The sequence below is a fragment of the Phyllostomus discolor genome, chromosome 5, assembly GCF_004126475.2.
Source record: "Phyllostomus discolor isolate MPI-MPIP mPhyDis1 chromosome 5, mPhyDis1.pri.v3, whole genome shotgun sequence".
In the NCBI taxonomy this organism is placed as follows: domain Eukaryota; kingdom Metazoa; phylum Chordata; class Mammalia; order Chiroptera; family Phyllostomidae; genus Phyllostomus; species Phyllostomus discolor.
In genome coordinates this window covers 6008429-6028275 of record NC_040907.2, presented here as the reverse complement: position 1 = coordinate 6028275, position 19847 = coordinate 6008429, and the positions used below count along the sequence as shown (strand labels likewise).

Here is a 19847-nt window from a genome sequence, read left to right as displayed (position 1 = left end):
CCCAGACCCAGACTCTCCGTGGCCCCCGCACGGGGTCTCAGCCAGAAGAGCACTTCCCGGTGCACGGGACCAGCCAGCTCGCCGGAGGGCACAGCACTTCGCCGCACAGGCCCCCGGTGTCTCGGGAAGGACAGAGAGGCAGGAGGCGGTGGCAGCAACCTCAGCCCGAACCACAGGGCGTTCCTGGGACTGCCCTCGGCCTCAGGCTGCAGCGAGGTCAGGGGACCAGCTGCCCGGGGAGCAGGGCACACGGGGCTCCTTGAAACACAACGCCTTCCTCAACGCCCCGCAGCGCCCACCAACCGGCTGGGGCTCCGGCAGCCTCAGAGGTTTGCAGGTGACTCCGCGGGGGCGGCAGCCACGCCAGGGGAAAAGCGCTGCCGCCGTGGCTCCTCACCAGCACCGACACCGACAAAACCTGCGTCACTCCACTCCTTTGCTGCATCTCCCAAGAAACTAACTCTCACCCGACCGGCGAGAACAAGCACCATCAGGCGGGGACGGGCGTGGGGCTGGGACCCGGAGGCGCGACCCGGCCACGGCGAGCTGGAAACCACCGAGCGAGGGACTTGCTGACACCACAACCCAGTCACGAGTCATCACACAGAGCCGAACGCCGCCACCCAGCCATCCCGCTGGGACACCCGAGCCAGCCCAGTGCCGGCCGACAACAGGGGAGGCCGGCAGCCCGCGCAGAGGGCAAGGCGGCCACGGACACCAGGCCAGCCCCGCCGTGGTCCCCCCACTCTCACCGAGGCCGGAGCCCCAACGCCTCACGGCGGTGCGCCTGGGTTCCCAAATCACCCTGGGCTCCGCTCAGAAGCCGCCCCGAACCCTAGCTGGTAAGACGGGCTCACGCACAGCAAGGCCCTGGGCCAACGCCAGGCCGCCAGGTCAGTGCTTATGACAGCGAAATGCACAGAGAGGCGGTGGCCAGCTGACGGGCACCGCAGGCTGAGCCGCGGAAGGCTGGCAGCGGCCGGAGAGATGACCCGGCCCGGAGCGTGGGGCGAGGTCCGAGCGGCAGCAGCCCCCGCAGCCATGGCCGAGGCCCCGTGCGGGCCCTCCTGGGAAAGACCAGCTTCCCGCGTCTGTGAGCTGCGATGCAGCCAGCAGCGCCGCCAGGCATGAAGGACTCGGGGGCACGTCGACAGCCTCTCTCGCAGGTCAAAAACGTGAGCCCTGATGAGACTGCACGAGTTCCGAAGAGCCCGGGAAGGGACCCTTGCTTCTAAGGTCAATGGACAGCGGCACCGAGACAGCTGGAGATCAGCGGGGGGACAGGCACCGCGTCCCTCACCGAGCACACAAAAATGAGCTAGAAATGGACCTCACACCTACCCAAGAAAGCAAAAACTGGACGGTTTCTTTAAGAACACAGAAAAGATCTTTGCAAGTTTGGGGTAAGCAAAGACATCTTAAGATACAAAAGAACGTAAACCACAAAAGGAAAAATACTGATAAAATGGACATCATCAACACTTTAAACTTTTGCTTCCCAAAGGCACCAGGAAATGAAAGGGCAGGCGGCCGTAGGCTGGAAGAAAATGCCTGCAAAACGTATTTGATGCAGGACTTGTCGCCATGATACAGACGAGGTCTGTCCGGAAAAAGTCCAGCCACTGTTAATATATAAAGAACGGTTTGTGTGACATCCATGTAACCCGGCAGCCAAGGCGAGTGCACTGGAGTGCGCGTGTGTGAACAGGGACGACCTCACCGTACTAGTCGGGGGGGTGGTACACGCCGTTGAGTGAGCGTGTGTAACTGTGCGGCCGTCACATTCAAAATGACTGAGTACAGCAATGCATCTTGACCACATTCTGCGTTAGCTCCAACACACCTCGGTGGGAACTGTCAGGTGAGTCAGAAGGCCGCAGCTGTGGGCCGCTGGTGACCGGCAGCTTCACCACGACAACGTGCCCGCTTAGGCATCGCGTCCTGTGCAGAGTTTCTCGGTGAGACATCCAGTCACCCAGGTGGCTCAGCCCCCCTACAGCCCAGATTTGGTGCCCTGTGACTTCTGGCTTTTCCCAAAACTAAAACCACCTTTGAAAGAGAAGAGACTTCAGACCGTCGATGAGATTCAGTAACATAGAGCAGGGCCGCTGGAGGTGACTGGGAGAAAGAACTGTGTGAGGTCCCAGGGGCCCACTTTGAAGGGGACTGAGGCGTCGCTGTCCTGTGTACAGTGTTTCTTGCATCTTCTTCAATAAGTGTCTCTATTTTTCACAGCACATGGTTAGATACCTTCTGGAGAGATCTCACAAATAGTGGTTACAACTCACTCATTTAAAAAACAAGGCGACTTTAAAAATGGGCAAAGGGCTGGAAGAGACGCTTCACAAAAGCCAGGAGAATGCACGTGACGCCGCCGGTCATCAGGGAAACACGAGGTAAAGGTGCAGGTGCACACGGGAGGGTGAGCCCCGAGCGTGCCCAGTGCTGTCCGGGACGCGGGGCCACCGAAACGCGCACCCGCCGCTGCTTCGGGAAAGGTCGAACGGTGCAGCCGTTCTGGAACAACAGCGCGACAGTCTCTAGGAGGCTGAGCCCACAGTTAATAAGGCGCGATGAAAGCGTCCCACCTCTGGGTGTCTACCCGAGGACAGGAGAGCGTGTCTGCACGTAAACACTGCACGCGTGTGCATGGCGGCGGCGTTCACAGTGGCCCTGAAACGGGACCCGGCCAGGGAACGAACCGTGGGGCGTCCACGCAAGGGACGGGGGGCGGGGGGAGGGCGTGACAGGGAAAGTCTAGAGTACTTACTGCCTGGTCCTGTCTGCGTGTGCGTGGTGTGTGTGTGTGTGTACGTGTGTGTGTGTGTGTGTGTGTGTATACGTGTGTATGCGTGTGTGTGTGTGTGAGATGGTGAGCAGGAGACACAAAGACCCCATGCCGTGGGGCCCTGCTTACAGGGGTCTCCTAAGAGGCAGGACTGGGTGACGGGGCGGAGACGGCTGGGTGACAGGAAGTGGGAGTTGGGGAGAGGGCTGACGTGAAGGGCAGAAAGGAAGCTTTTGGGGCGCTAAAATGTCTTCTGTATTGTGATCGAAGTGTTGGTTACATAACTTACGACTCGAGTGTACAACTCATCAAACTGTACAGTTAAAAATAAATGGTTTTATCGTGTGTACATTTTACTTCCAAAAGGCCAATTAGAATTGAGAGGAGTCCAGAAACAGGACACTGCCCCGCGGCCCAGCGACTCAGAGGAAGGAGCGCTCACACCCACACAGACCTGCACAGGAGTGTCCTCGCGGCCCGGTGCCCAGTGCCCGGTTGCCGGAGCCCCGTTGCCGGAGCCCAAGTGCAGATAGCCTCAATGCCCCCCCCCCACCCCCACTGGGGAACGCGGAGACAGAGCGTGGCCCGTCCCCACCGCGGGACAGGGTGCTGCTGCACGCACCACAGGGAGGAAACTCAAGAATGTCACGCTACGTGAGAGGCACAGGCCACCAGGGTCACGCAGCTCGCGACACCGTCCACGCGCCATGCCCCGAGAAGGTGGTGTGCCGGTGGCCGGCTGGTGGCTGTCTGGGGCTGCAGGGGCAGCAGAACGGGCACTGGGGGGCCTCGCCTGGGGGCACACACGCTCTGAGACCTACTTACGGCCGCACCACCCTGTGAAGTTACCGAAAACCCCTGCGCTGCTCGCTGGAAATGGGCGGGTCCTGTGATTTGTGAAATGCACTTCAACGGCTTGGTTCAAAAAGATAGATTTTTTAGAGAGAGGAGTCCGGACCCAGACCCACGCATACATGAACAAACGGTTCTTACTGAAGAGACAGGGACTGGGCCAGACGAAGACGGTCCTCTGAGCACACGGCGGGGCTGGCACGAGGGGATGTCCACACGGGGAAAACAACCCTGACCGTCCCCTTACGCCACACACACACACACACAACTGACCGTCCCCTTATGCCACACACACACACATACACACAACTGACCGTCCCCTTATGCCACACACACACACACACACACACAACTGACCTTCCCCTTACACCACACACACACACACACAACTGACCTTCCCCTTATGCCACACACACACACACACACACAACTGACCGTCCCCTTATGCCACACACACACACACACACACACAACTGACCTTCCCCTTACACCACACACACACACACACACAACTGACCTTCCCCTTACACCACACACACACACACACACAACTGACCTTCCCCTTACACCACACACACACACACACACACACAACTGACCGTCCCCTTATGCCACACACACACACATACACACATACACACACAACTGGGAATGCAGCTCAGATCTCACTCAGCTCTGCAAAGTGACCTCTACAGCAGAGTAAAAGGGAACTCTATACAACTTCTGGAAGAAAACATTGGAGAAAATCTTTCCAACTGTGGCAGAAGCAAAGGCTTCTTAGGACACAGAAACCATAAAATCTGAAAGAAAAAAGGTAAATGGATGTCTTCAAATTTAAAATCTTTTGCGTTTTCCTAAGGGGGAAAAAAGCCGCAAACCGGGAGGAAATACTAACAACGCACATATTTCACAAGAGCTTGAATCCGGAGTACTTAAAAGAACTCTTCCAATGCGATAATAAGGAGAAGAGTAAAAATGGGCAAAAGACTGCCATGGAGGTAGCTCAGTGGGTTGCAGTGCTGTCCTGACACACCAAGGCGGCAGGTTCGACCCCAGGTCAGGCCACATGCAAGACTCAACCAATGAATGCAAAAACGAGTGAGAAACAAATCGATGTTTCTCTCTCTCAAATCAATAAAATTTTTTTAAAAAGTTAAACCCTACACTTAACATATGACCCTGCAATTCCACTCCTAGGCATTTATTGAAGAGAAAAAAAAACACACACAAAGACTTGTGCGCGAATATTCACAAGAGTTTTACTCGTAATAGCTGCGAGCTGCTCCAAGCTGGAAACAGCCCAGCGCCCATCAGCTGGTGGATGGATAAACAAACCGCGGTGCGCCCGCCCCGCGCAACCCCGCTCCGTGGTAAACAGGGGGGAGCCTCTGATCCACACCACGGCCTCGATGCATCTCAGACACATTGTGCTGAGCGAAAGGGGCCAGACACGCAGGTGTACATACCGTATGGCTCCATTTGTATCAAACCCTGGGAAAGACAAGTCTAATCAGAGGCAACAGAAAGCAGGCCTGTGGCTGCCCCAGAGCCGGGGCGGCTGGGACTGGCTGGGGACGGGGCGCGAAGCGGCCTCCCGGGGAACGGGCAGGGTTTTACGGTGCGGTGACAGCTGCACAGGAGCGCACACTTGCCAAACCCCGAACTGTAGAATTAGAATTGGTGCACTTTGTTTTATGTAAATTATACCGCAATAAAGCCAATTTAAAAATACATGTATGTTCAGAATTTTTTTTTAAAGGGGGCTAAAGGAAGACAGCGATGCCTGAGAACAGCAGCAGCAGGGGAGACGGTAAGCTCTCTCTCTGCTCCGTTAGCAGCCGAGACCAGGGACAAGCAGCGCCCTGCCCGGTGGCTCAGCTGGCTGGGGCGCCACCCCTCGCACCAACGAAGCTGCAGGTTCGATCCCCATCAGGGCACGTGCGGAGGCAACCAACCGATGTTTCGTTCTCACATCCATGTCTGTCTCCCTCCCTCCCTCCCTCCCTCCCTCCCTCTCTCTCTCTCTCTCTCTCCCCGCCTCCCCTTTCTCTCCAAAAATCAACAAACATATCCTCAGGTGAAGATTTTTTTAAAAAGAAAGGAAAAAAAGCAATATTTATGAATTCTAATTCAACTTTTAAACATTCACCCTGTAATACCAGAAACACACAAAAGAACACGACATTCTATAAGTTACGTGATAACAAAACTAGCAACCCTAGACCCGTCTGTTTTACAGGTAAAACTTCCCAAAGCCGCCACCGCTAGCCTCACCAACCCACTCCCGGGGTCCCCAGCGGATGGCATTTCCAGGCGGCCTTTCAACCCTGAAGCACATGTCCACCCCCGTCTATCCACTCAGCACGTAGTTCCAGAACCCCTGCTGAGACAGGGCCTTGGTCAGATTCAAAAAAAGAAGAAAGCCTCTGAGCCCAAGGAACCCCCAGTTTACTTAACTGGGGGTCCAGGGACTGAACACGTGCAAGTCCCACGGTGAGTGTGGGGGCTGACCGAGCCACGGGGGATGGACATCCACCCCGCCCCACGGAGGGCTCCGGGAGACTCCCCGCGAGAGCTGCCGCAGCCCCTCCTGGGAATGCCCCGAGCTGGGCCGGCGGAGCGTCTGGACCGCCCCACCGACACTCCCCCAGGGTGTCTTCCCCACCCCCCTGCAGCATCTGCCCAGAAGGCCCGAGTAATGTTACTGCTGGCCCAAGAACAGTGCAGACACACAGAAACTACTGCTCAAAAAGAGTCCGATGATGCATTTCGAAGGAAAAAATGTGCTTCGGGCTCCAGCGGGGGGACAACCTGGCTGCCACCTTCCTCTCGGGTCGTCTCTGACGCCCCGCCCCGCCCCAGGCCCTAGCTGCCCTGAACATCGCCTGGCTGCACGTCCACCCGCACGCCTTGGCCTGGAGGCCTTGCCCACCCTGTCTGGCCACCGAACCAACCTTCCCCCAGGTCCAGTAAACACCTCCTGCGGCCCTTCACTCGCCTGGGCCCCTGTTCCCTCCTGGGCCCCTGTTCTCACCTGGGCCGAGTTCACCTCACCCGCTGCGTCTGCTTAACCACCTTTCCTGACGGACAGGAGCAGCCAGAGAGAGCGACCAGCCAGGTCCTACTCGCCCTTCCACCCCAGGGGCCTGGCACAGCGCCAGGCACCAGCAGGCCCTCCACGGCACGTGCCTGCGCAGTGAAGCAGGAAAACCAAGGGTAAGCGTGTGCCGTGAGGCTACGTGGGCTATACGAGACACACGCTGAGAAAGGACACACGCTCTCACTCGTGGTCTCTTATGACACGTCGAAACCTCCTTCCCAACCTCGGACACTCACGTCCTATTTTAAGGGGCAACTGAAGCTGCGGGCCGGTCTTCGGAAGGCCTCAGGAAGGGTGACCATCCTACAGAATCCCCACCGGCCCTGCCTGCATCTCCGAGCCGCCTCGCTCCTCGTCCCCCTGGGAGGGAGGAGAAGAGCCAGCCCGGAACGAATCAGTCAAAGGCACGTGCCAGGGCCCTCCGTTCAGGCTCCTGCTTCCGAGCCGAGCAAGAGCAGACCAGGACGAGGGACACGGAACGCCAGCCTTCCCCTTGGACGCCGGCCGGGCCCTCCCTGCGCTCGGCCGGACCCTCCTTTGAGCCCGACTCCAGTGGTTCGCCCTCACACCGGAGACGCCACACCACTCCCCCCCACCCCTCCCCCACACCCCCACCACTTCCACGAAGCCCTCCCTGACTTTTCTCGCCCACATTAATTTTTCCCTTTTCTGTACTCTTGTGGAATTTTCTTGTCCGTATAATTAATTCTGGCATTAAGTCACAGTGTCTTATATTATTATCCTTTTCTTAAGAGTTCATCTTCTCTCTCCCCGAGAACCTGTGAAGATTCTTCAAGACCATGTTTCGAATCCCACCACGCTGTCCTGAGCATACCGTCGGAGCTGAGCATGGACGAAGGGAACATTCCGGCAGGTGTCCGTGTCATCTTTGCTGACGCTGGCATCTACTAGCATCTCAAGTCCGACCACATTTACCCAAGAGCAGAGATACCATGAGAGGCACCGAGTGGGACGCCTGTCACCAGGCAGGGTCCAGAGGGGACGACCCAGGGGCACTGCACTCCCTGCACTGGTCCCGGAAAAGCGCCCCTTCCCCAAGACAGGAGCATCTGGGGGTGAGCCCAGAGAGGCGCGTTTTCTGGCCGTGGGCTCGGAGGGAGGACGCCCCGAGAAAGTCAAGAAACGAGAAGGGCAGGGCCGCCTGAGCTGCAGACGTGCGACGGGCAGGGACCCCCAGGAGCGGGGGCCGTAAATCCCCGGGGACGCTCGCAATGCCTCCGCGATGAGCATGCAGACGGCACACCTAGCTCAGAAACTCCCCCGAGTTTGCTTGTAATTAAGGGGGTTAGAAAGGTAAAAAAAAATATATAAACCCAATTAATCATTTAAATATTTAAAGTCAGATTCCCCCTCACCCCAGGATGAGCGTGTCTCGTGCCGCCGGCGTAGACAGCCCTGGTTTTACTGGGGTTCGTTTCCGAGCGTGTTTAAACTCGTCAGGTTGAGTGATGCTTCCAGCAACTAATCGCATGTCAAATAAAAGATATTTTATGTAATAAATTACCGCTACAAGTAATTCAAATGTCATTTATCAGTTTTATTATCAGTCAGGCAAAGTCTTCTTTCTCTGTATTAATCAAAATCAAGCTTTTTTTTTTTGGAGCAGTTTTGACACCTCTTGGCAAGAGCACAGAAGGGAAGGGGTGCAGCCAGCCCCGAGCTGCAGGGAGCGGGCGGCCGCGCACGAGGAACGGCCCTCGCCGGCGACGGCGGCACACTGCAGGTGTTTAAAACTGCCGTCACCGCTGTCTGTGCACCAGCGTCAGGGCAGGGAGGAGTCCGTCTCTCAGAAGATGTATTTTATTTTTAGGGCTGGGAGACTCTTAAAAATACTCCTGCCTAAACACCTCGCCGGGCGACGCTTTTTCTCAGGGAGATCTGGACGCAGGATGATTTAAGTGACGGGGCGGCCCCTCCCGCCACGGGCGCCCGGCTCCCGGGGAAAGGCGAACGGTGGAACTCTGCACGCCTGCTCGGAGCAGGCGAACACGTGACGTCTGAGGCCAGCTCTGGGGCCAGCCAGAACACTCTGTTCTGAGCAAGAAGTTTCCGAGTCGCCGGGGGACCTGCTTGGTATTAAGCCACAGAGGAAACAGCTGGAACGGAACAGATGTGCATCCGAGAAACTTCTGCACCCCAGCTGCCACTGCCCGTCCTCACCAGTCCCACGCAACGACGGGGCCGGGGACATGGCTGAAGAAAACGGGCAGAGGCTTGGCCTTCGGTTAAAAGGAGGCACACACAGCACGGTTAGTGACCCAGTGCAAGCACGAGGGATGGCAGGGAAGGCCCGCCGGCCGGGAGGAAAGGGCTCCGGCTGACAGGGAGCTGCGGCTGACTCAGTGGCCTCCACACGGAAGGGGGGGGGGGGGGGGGCACCCCGGAGCACCGCTCCTCTGGTCTCAGGGGTCACGCCGCGCCGGCGGCCTGTTAGACAAGGGGACCGCGGAGGGGAGCACCAGCAGTGTGCAGCCGGGCCTCCCCCACCCGGCCTTGTCCAGACAGCACAGGAAAGCAGCCTCACCTAAATGAGACCCGGGCGCACAGGGCGGGTCTGAGCCCCCAGCCCAGCACCTGCCGGTGGCGCGGCCACCTCGCCTCCCCGCCGCGGCCGAGCCAGGGAGGAGGACGGCTCAGGGAGCCGGAGGGAGCTCCGGGCCGCGTGGCAGGGTGAAAACCAGTGCAGCGTTTTAAAACTAGTGCCCTCTTTAAAATCTGGTATCTAACTCGGTTTCAAATCATGTTTTGAAAAAATAAAACTGAGACAGACGATTCAAGAAACGGCATTTTGAAAGACAGCAGATCCAAGGTTGACCTGCTTTACAGACACAAACGGGGCTATTTCCCACTGCTTCGGAGTCCACCGCAACCCTTTTAGGTTCTGTGAACGTGATTTCAAGAAGGGGCTCTGGCTGTATTTTGGAGGTGTACATTTACTTATTACTAGTATGAAGAACCTTGAGGCCCAAACCGGCTTCTGTTTAAAGACAGCAGACCCTCCAGGGGCCGAGGTCTCGTGTTGTAATCACTCGCTGCACTCGGAGGCCCCCGCAGGCAGCCTGCAACGCCCCCGCAGGCCACCCTACCTACATGTATCACACGGTACGGCCAGGGCGGGGGTCAGGACAGAGAGGCGGGGGCAGTCTAAATCTCCCAGCATTAACTTCAAAAAATAAAACTAGGAGGCGAGTTATTTCAGCAGGCAAACGAGAGTGCCCTCATGAATCCCAAGTTCAGGGTCGTTCCTCTTAGTGAAGCCACAGTGACAGGCAAAAGCACCACCATAAGAATGGGAGGCCGGCACTTGCATAGCTTCTGGCTGCAACGACAATGCTTGACGCACCACATGAATAAACTCACTCCTGCTGGTGCCTCGACTCTCCTTAAACCCTTGTCACACACTTCCAAGTCCGTCTAGGAGAGGATCTGGGTGTGTCCCGTGTTCCTGGGACACGCCCAGAGCCACTCCTCCCAGGGCCTCCCCGCCGGCCGAGTCTGGGAGCCGGGGAGGACCGCTCCTGGCCACGGTCCTGAATCCCGGTCAGGGTGGGAGAGAGCCGGGGGTGGCGGCGTGGGCGACTTACTGTACGGCTGAGAAACGAGGTGAGGGGGCTGGACGGGGACCACCTGTGCGGCCAGGCCCAGGGACGGAGGCTCCTCGGCCGCGGTGCCCGACTGCTGGAACGCCACGTCGATCTCCTCGTCGGTCAGCCCTGGGTGGGGGGGGGGGAGAGATCAGTGTCAGCACAGGGGCACAGGTGAGCGCCTTCGCCACCGCCCGCCCGCCCGCCCGCCGCCGCTGCTACACAAGCCCCACGGAGGAGAGCCTGTGGAGCCCCAGAAGGCCCCAAGTCCCGGGAAGCTGCCTCCCGATTTCGGATTCTCTGGAACCTCTCTCAGCTGCAATTTAACCTTAAGCGACAGAATATTAGCCTCCACACTGCTTCCAAATGTGGCTCATTCAATTTCCTTAATTTATCCTTGAGTTTATTGCTGCTTTCGAAGTCGCTCCGTACTGCAATTCCCCATTCTTCCCCCGAAAACAGATACCATCAACTGCAAATGTGGCTCATTTTAATCTGTAATGGTGTTAAAAAAAAGAGGGGAAAAAACTAACAATAATGCATGAAAACAGACAGGGAAACAAAAAACTAATTATTGGGTGAGACGACTAATTAGTCTAGATCGTTTCCAAAGACGGGAATAATTTGCTTTATTTTATGACAAATGCAGAAATAAAAAGAAAAATCAGGACTGACTGTGATTAGTATGAATGGGATATGGAATGTAAAGGAGAAAATAAAACAAGAAAACAGATCAAAACAAGGCCAGGCCCAAACTTTCAGATGATTATTACTCTAGCCTATCACAGGCTGCCTAAATCGCCTTTGGCTAGTTTTTCTTCTTCTCTCTCTCTTTTTTTTTTTTTAATCTTCCTGACACTCTAAACCACACTGCACACGGCACATCCTGAAATAGCAGGGCGCCATCTGCAGTGGCTGTGACATGTGGAGAGGATTTGCCCACGGAGGTGTACGAGGCACGTGAAGGACCCGTGCAGACCCCGTCCCCAGTGGGTGCCCAGCTGGAAGGCTTTCTGAGAGAGCCGGGGCTGCTGGCTCTGTGGGGAGAGGCCGGGGGCGCCGAGGGCGCGGCACGGGTGCCAGAGAAACTTTCCCACGGGGCCCGCCCGGAAGGAACGGCGAGCACGTAAGCGTGCTCTTGCCAGTGAGAGTGGGAGAGGCAGGTGGGAGGTCGCTGCTGGTCTGTGAAAGACCACTCTGGCCAGCCCGTGCTTTTCCGGGAATCCCAATATCCAGTCCAGCCGCAGCACAGAGCTTTTAAACTAGAGCCGGGCGCTTCTCCACATCTGGTCGGCGGCTCTCCATTAGAGGCCCACAGCGTGGTATATCCGCCCCTGGGGGCAGATGAAGTCAGCACGGGAGGTTCTGAGGATCAGCATCTTCCAGGGCCTGCTGCCGCGTGCCCTGTGCCCAGGGGCTCCTAGATGGAGCGCATTGCTGCTGTGAAGCACAGAGCGGCCCTGCGCCGCACCAGCGTGAGCAGGCTGCAGCTGTCCTGCAAACTTTTCTGGGAAAACGCCTGAGCTGTTCTAACTGGCCCCAGGCCCTGGCCAGATAGCCCAGTTGGTTAGAGCGTTGTCCTGATATACCAGGGTTGTGGGTTTGATCCCCGGTCCAGGGCATGTACAGGCATCAGCCAATGAATGCATGAATGAGTGGAACAACAAATGGATGTCTATCTCTCTCATTTCCCCCCTCTCTCTCTCAAATCAACTTAAACAAACAAACAAACAAACAAACGGTGTCCTGAGCCCCTTCTCCTCCCTGCGCCGGGCAGCTGAGATCTGCCCCCGTCTCTGCACACAGAGGAGCTGGCCAGTGGCAGGCCAGGCCACACCCCTGAGAGGTCTGAGTGGTGCAGGGCCGGCCCTGGGCGCACCGGTCCCTCCGCAGACTGCTGGGCAGGCAGGTGGGAAGGCTGCCAGGGTGCGCAGAGGGGCGTGTGCGGGCACTTAGCCCCTCCAGAGTACCAAGGCTAAATCTGAGTACATGGGAGAAGGTGGGGAACATCCCTGCTCCCAAACCCCCCAGCTCTCTGCAGAGAGGGCTGCTTTGTCATCTCGCCTCCCCAGAACAGGGGCAGAACAGCCAGGGCAGCCACGGCAGGGCAGAAAGCAGGCCTCCTCCTAGACTGGAAGGGGAACCCCCTTCGGGGGCCCAGGAGGAGAACGCTGCTTCCCCAGGCCTCCGCCGGCCACCAGCGGAGACGGCGGCACGTGCGTCGTCAGCACAACGGACGGTCACTAGCGCAGCCAGCGCGGAATCTTATGAACCCGGCGGTTCGTGTGCCTTGTCAGCCGCTGGCTGCAAATGAGGATAATTTTCCCAAAAGGAGCATTCAGTTGCATTCTCATTTTCCCTTTTGGCTCTTTCAAATATAAACAAGTACGATAATGTTTAACGCTGGGGAAATATGCAGTAAGTTACAGGCTGGGCTGCAGCCCCGAGAGCGGGAGCTGGTTAAAGGGACAGGACTCCCTGCCCGCTGCTCTGCCCTCTGGCCCTCAGCGGCGACAAAGCCTATTTTCCTAATAAAACATGTTCCTTGCGTTATTGCAGCCGAGCCCACGGGCAAGTCCGCGGTGTAAAGGGCATCGGCACATCCTTCCGGGCTCGTGTTTTTCAGAGACCTTATTGCCCGATGCTCTAAATTTACGCTGGCTGGAATTCTGATATCCCCAGTCCTCCGGAGACTCGGGATTTTGATTTAGTTACATAAAGTGAATCATTTTTCTTCTTAAAAAAAAAAAATAAACCCTTTAATGATCTCACTGAATAATATAATTTCAGAGCTGGACCATTATCCCAGTCATTGCCTTCATTTAACAGATTAAAAAAACTGAGGCCCAAGGAGGGTGAAAAATGCCCTCAAGAGCACGCTAGTTAAGGAAGCGCACGGCACCGCCGGGGACAGCCCGCGGCTTCCGTCTCCAGCCGGCTGCCCTCGCTCCACCGCGCAGCCACGACACACCGACGGGCAGGCCGCAAAACCCAGCCTTCGGTCTTCGGCCTTATGACGGAGGCTTGGGAAAGGCCTAAACCGCTCCCCCCGCCCCCACTCGGGCGCCCCAACCACAGGTGGATGCTGTTTCAGGGCTCTATCAACAGAGCACAGGAGCTTGACACCCGGCTCCCACCTGCAATGACACCTGGACAACTTTTCGACCACCACCGCAGTGACCAGGCTAGAGTGACCAGATCTCATGCTAAGCTTCTCCCCCTCCCGATCCAGAGGCCTCTGCAGACTGTGCCCGCGGGGCTGCACTCCGGCCTGTCCCCAGCTTGGGGGAGACTGGCTGGGCTCGGGACTCTCCAGCCGAGTCTCTCGGGTGATCCAGCTGGGACTTTTGGAGACCGAGGGGAGAGGGGGGGTCCTCTCTCTCAGAACACAACCGTCACCTACGCAGGCCTGGGCTCCTGGTGCCGAAGTGTCCTGGCCTTTGGGGGATGAGGTCCTGCCACAGAACCACACACGGCACGTCCAGGCCCCACCCCGCCCGGCTGAGAGAAACCCCCGGAGAGCTCAGACCGAGACCTTGCAGAATCCGAAAGGTTAAAAGGAATAATATAGGCAACTGCCAATTGGACGTGAATTATATTTGGCTCTGAAAGCTGGGGCACAGGCTATATTATAAAAGGCATCTCTGCACGTTGTTTACCATCACCCTGACTAATGCAGACCTTTTTTTTTGTTTTAAATAATCTCATGCAAATTAGACACACACACTTCCTTCCAGTTGATTGCTATCTGCAAGGAATCATCTAACCGCCCAGGGACCGAGCACGGGCTGAGCGGGCACGGAGACGGGAGCGGAGGGTGTCGCAGTCTGGCAGACGGAGCTCCTCCCCCGCACCGGCCTAGGGTCTTCCGGCGGCCGCCGCCTTTGCGAGAATTAGCCAGTTTCAATAAAACCTAAAATTTTTTCAGTTGGGGTGCCACTGCACTATCTGGTGTCACTAGCTCTGGGCATCCGGGGGCTTGTTCAGTAACCTCCCCTCTGCTGCTTGACAGTTCCGAGAGCCACCGTCCCCATCGGTGACACTGACGGCTCAGGGGTGGGACTGAGACGACGGAACACGGCTAAGGAGGTCCTGCCCCGCCGTTCCACCGGCTCTCCGAGAGGCAGAGTCATTTTGCGTCTAAGGCCACCGCTGCCTGATTTGCGAAGCCGAGTGCTCTCAGTTCAGACCCCGCTGCAAAGGAAGTCCCAGCCCCAAACCAGTGCGGACCTCTGACCTCTGACCTCTCCATTCTCTGGAATGCCAAAACCAGCTCCCTTGACCGGGAGCCTCCCGCTGCCCCTGTGCGGAAGAAGCCAACAGACTTCTTGTCGTGCCCTTTCTCCAGGGGGAGGCCCTTTCAAAAGGGCAGACGAACGAGTTACTTACACTGACCACTGAGGGGAACGGCCTCAAGGCCGCCACACCTGCTCGTTTTTGTCCCTTAGCAGACGAATAAATCTGCCTTCTTTTTCTAGAGGTTTTGTTGAAATGCAAACAAACCCAAACCGGTGACTGGGTGAGCCGCAGCGCTGCAGGGTGGCTCTCCTCCGCGGGACTGGCCGTGCGAGGGCTTCTCAGGATAAGCCACCTCACACCATCCCCAGTGACTGACCACACGGCACCGCCACGGGGCCTGGCCCCGCGCGGGCGGAGCAGAGAGGCAGGTGACGGCGGACAGCGATGTTCTGCACACCTTTCGGGTCACACAACGACCAGGACAGCAGGGTCAGAAGTGGCTGGGAAATAAGCAAGAGAATGAGCCCCAGGCCTGGCCCGAGGTTCGTCAGAGAGCAGGGCCAGAGGGCCAGCGGCCAAGGGCGGCGGTGCCGGGCTGGCCGTGAGGCCCCCTTCCTCCCCGTCCCAGCCCCTCTGCCCACAGGACTCGGGCGATTCATCCAGGACCACGGAGACCGAGCGGGGTCACCTCTCCGGGAACGGCTAGTCATTCCCCACGCGCCCGCGGAAGGAGATGAGGCAGGGAAGACAGCTGGCTAAAAAGATTCCCCAAATTAAAAGAAAAATCAACTCTCCCAGAGAAGGTTAGGGGAGGGGAAGGGGAAAAAGTATTTTTATTTTATTTTATTAACATTTTGTCGGAACGGCGGAGTACAATGAGGACTCTCGGAGCCTCTAGAAGTCGTTGGATGACCTGCAGACCCCTATTTCCCAGTGCCTTGTATAAAATTGAATTTTTTAAACATAAATTACACGTAATGACGACACTGTAAAAACTAACAGTAATGGAAAGCTATGCTGTATTTCATTAGCCTGTATTATTCCGTGCCACCTGATCCAGCCGGGCCTTGTTTATGAGTCAGTGTGCTAGCAGATGCCGATGGAAGCATTTGCTTCGACCTTGCTCTTCTCATTGGGGCATGAAATTACGACGGCAGCACCTTGATATTACAGCCATAAATACAGTAAACTGCAAATTTAAGCCAACGGCTCCTATTGTCTCTGAACATAAAGCTGATCGGTATTTATTTAAAAGGAGAACAAAAAAAATATTATATATCACCTTGTTTATGGGGCCTCCCCCACCCACTTTCTAGTCCCCTCCCCCCAGCCCCCCCAACCTGTCTAATTCACTTGGTTAAAATATTAAGCAAATAAGCCCGATGCTTTCTTTTTCTGCGGATTAACTATTCCCAAGCAGCAAAAACAGTTTTTTCAGAAAGCCAGTCCCAGATATCATCAGCCTGAATGAAAGAGTTTTTTTTAAAAATAAAATCTGGTCTGAGGACCAGGCCGGCTCCCACCACCCCGACACTGACATGTAAATTCAAGAACCAGAGGTGAGCCCGTCCCCTCTCCTCTCCTCCACGAGGGGAGTGCAGACAAACAGGAGAAAAAGTTGCTGATGACACCCTGAAAGTGAACGTCCTCTCGGTATCCTTCCAAAAATCGGGAGGTAAAAAGGCCGTTTCGAAAAGCAGCAAAACACTGCCTCCTGCCATCTGAGGAAAGAAAGAAAAATACATAGCCCGGAATATAACTCTCATCTCATCACGGGGAGCCGGGGCCTCTCGTGACAACTTGCACCAATCCCCTCCTTATCCCAGTGAACCATAAAGACAATATATCCTTTAAATACATTAAACGTGCAAGAAAAATAAACACAAAGACAAAAGGACACTGGATATCACCCAGCCGCGTCTCCGGGTATAAATCACCGAGTAAAAAGCCAGCCTCAGACGCATGGCGCTGCTTGCCCGCAGACGGGGAGCCCGGCAGGCTCGCGCACCCCTGGGACTGACCGGGGGCCCGCGGGAGGTGACCCCTCTGGCTCGCAGAGGCAGAGAGAGAGAGATGCACGCTCGTGGCCGCGTCCCAGTCTGGACATTTTACAGGCGAGCTCTGTGGCCACTGCCAGTGAAGCACGCAGAAGGGCCGTCCGTGCAGGAAACTACACGCAAGTTTTGGGGAGCAGTCTGATTCCAAATCAGGCGGGCTGGGGCCCGAGGCCCCAGGGCCCCAGGGGTATCGATGACGTGCCCGGCTCAGCCAGGACCGAAACTTTTTGGACGTTTACTTCTGATACATTATCCCACGAGACAGGCGTACTCCCTCGGAGCCCTAAATTATTTTTAGCCACGCCAGTCGCTGAGCCTCGCTCCTTCCGCACAAGGAGGAAATTTCCCTATCAAATTTATTGGGCTTCTCTGGGGAGCCGTATAACTGGTGCACGAGACAGAGGCGCGCGGCCCCTCTGCGCGGTGCAAATTGAGACCTCTCGTACGGGAGGCTGGGAGGGTTTCCAACCGGCATCACAGTGTCTATTTTTAGATCTATAGTCTAAAGAGGTTTTTTTTTTCCTTTTAATCCCTCTCTGCTAAATTAAAAACAAAAATAAAGGGGAGTGACTTTCATATCTGATCATCAATTCCACAGGACTGACTGCACGGCCAACACGGGTGCCGCGGTCACGGTCACGGAGGGCAGTGTGGAACCTGCGGGTCTCTGGCACAGGCTGGGACGTTGGCCCTGCCCACCCTGCGCCGTGGGTCTCGGGGAAGGGACCGTCTAAAGACGACAGCCAGGGATCACTGCTACCCGAAGGCCAAGGGCCAGGAGAGCCAGAGGTGTGCTGTGCACATGTAGACAGCCAAACCAATGAACACTTTCAGCCACACTTGAAACTTCCTCCTGTTGCAGAAGGGGCAGTGAAGTTTGTTTAAAAAAAAAAAATCACCTCTGACAACCAAACAAAGAGACGCGGATCTGGAGGGAAAGCTGGGGCTCATCTGGTCTCTCTCCTGTCGTTCTCCCCCTTCTCTTTCCCTTCTGCTGTCCAGACGGCAGAGCCCCGCGGCGACCCAGAGGCAGAGCCCGACCCCGACGCGGCGCTCCCTGTCCTGGGTGTGTGTACATTTGGGGGGATGGGGGTCAAACATGAGCAGCCTGCCATGCCAGCTCCCCTCTGCTCTCTGACAGGCAACACATGTCAAATAAGCAAAGTCTTAGAAGCGATCACTTCAAACACAAACAGACAAACAAAAACACAGCCCTGGCCGGTGTGGCTCAGTCGGCTGGAGCACCGTCCTGCAAACCAAAGGGCTGCTGGTTTGATTACCGGTCGGGCGCATGCCTGGGATGCGGTTCGGTCCCCGCCGGGGCGTGTGCAAGAAGCAACCAATTGGAGTTTATCTCTCCCTCTCTCTAAAATCAACGCCCATGTCCTTGGGTGAGGATTAAAGAAAAAAAAAAAAAAGAGTATGTGGAACATGGTAGAAACCAGGGGAAGGGTGCATGGGAACTCTATGATAAGACCAAGCATATGTGCACACACACAGAATCACGTCTACTGAGACGTGTGTGCAGCATAACATGCAGATAAGAAAAGGGTGAACTGCCTATGGATAAAGAGGGGACCGGGGGCCAGGGACAGAGACCGAAGGCAGACTTTCCGTGTATATTCTGATAAACTGGGTTCCATGGAAATACATTTCTAATGCAAAAGAACAAATGAAACTTATTTTTAAGAACAAAAACAATATTTGGAGGGAAAAGAACCCTCAATCCTACACAAAAATCACTCGGCACGGTTATCCCCATTTTCTGGAAGAGAAAAACCAAGGCAGAAAAGGGTGCGGGGACGTGCCCGGGCGCTGGGATCTGAGTGTGCACACGACTTCTAACTTCTCACTTAGCCCGTTGTGGCCGAAGCCACCGCAGCCAAGGGCAGGGAGGCTTTCTAAAAATGTGACTTAAAAGGCAGGCATCTGCTCTATTTGGACACGTCCCGGCTGCCCCAGTGTTTCCTCCGGCTCCAAATATTTGCTTCACCCGTGGAAATGTTTCCATCGCGGCGACAGAGCACACGCTTGCTTTGGGGACCACGGGGACCGCAGGGACGGCCGAGCACTGGCTCACGTGCCACTCTGAACAGCCCGATTTAGGAAGTGACGACTCCCAGACGCAAGTCCAGGTGGGGATTTTGCTCCTTAAAGAAAACCCCGTCACCAGGCCACGACTGGCATGGCTCTGTGGGTGGAGCGCCCTCCCACAAAGCGAGAGGTCGCCAGTTCAGTTCCTGGCGGGGGCACATGCCTGGGTTGTGGGCCAGTTCCCCAGGTGGGGGGCGTTTGAGAGGCAGCTGATCAATGCCTCTCTTTCTCTCTCCCTTCCCCTCTCTCTAAAAATAAAAATACATTTTTTTTAAAAAAAAGAAAGAAAGAAAACCCTGTCACCAGCGTGCAGTGCACCAAGGCACACTCTCTGGTCACTTAGCCAAATGCTATGAACGTTTGAGGTTCGTCTTGGGTTTTCTTTTACATCTTGAATCTTAAATACACTGTCAGAAGGTTTACCATTTGGTGTTCAACTTCCTTCCTAGAGGTTTAAAGTACCATGTTCTAAGTCCTTGCAGTAAGCAGATATTAACTCATTAAAATGTGCTCTGTTCTAACAGGTCAGTACATACATTATTTTGTCACCTGATTGTGACGCTCAAAGGAGTCTGGTATCAGCTGCTATTGTCAACCTTGTGAATGGAGGGATGCACATTCAGGATTCAACCGAATGCAGAAAAACCCGAGTGCTGCTTCTGCCGGGCAACGTGAAGGGGCGAAGACCCTGGCTTCCCTACCTGTTAAATGGCAGCGTTCCTAAGACCTCTTCCCCCAGTTTCTGATGCTGGTTGAGTATTCTGTTTTCTACTGTAGCGCATATAATCTCATATAATATACAGACATATCATCTGTAATGTAGGAGATGACATCATTGATAAGAAAAACAGCAAAGAACATGGAACGTAAAGAAAAGCACAGAGGAAACAGAAATTTTGTATTTCCACTCTCCACCTGCAAACAGCAGCCAAATTGCGGAAACCCAGGGTCACGGAAGGTGTTAGGCGCTTTTCGCACGTTTGATTCTCTGCATCCCCACACGCACCCCGTGCAGCCCGTTGAGGTGCTGGGCCCCGGCCCCATGGCACTGCACCTGCGGTGCCCAGGGTGGGAGGGGGCTCTGCAGTCCTGACCCGCGTGGCCTGAGCCGG

At 55.8% G+C, this 19847-nt stretch overlaps 1 protein-coding gene across 1 annotated transcript in view; it reads right to left on the bottom strand.

Moving 5' to 3' along the window:
• The window catches only part of PEX14 (peroxisomal biogenesis factor 14), a 130148-nt gene that overhangs the window by 14204 nt on the left and 96097 nt on the right, over window positions 1–19847 (bottom strand). Inside the window, exon 4 of the mRNA XM_036025301.1 lies at window positions 10346–10474. Within this exon, the coding sequence (XP_035881194.1) occupies window positions 10346–10474 (129 nt within the window). The remainder of the gene's footprint in view (window positions 1–10345; window positions 10475–19847) is intronic.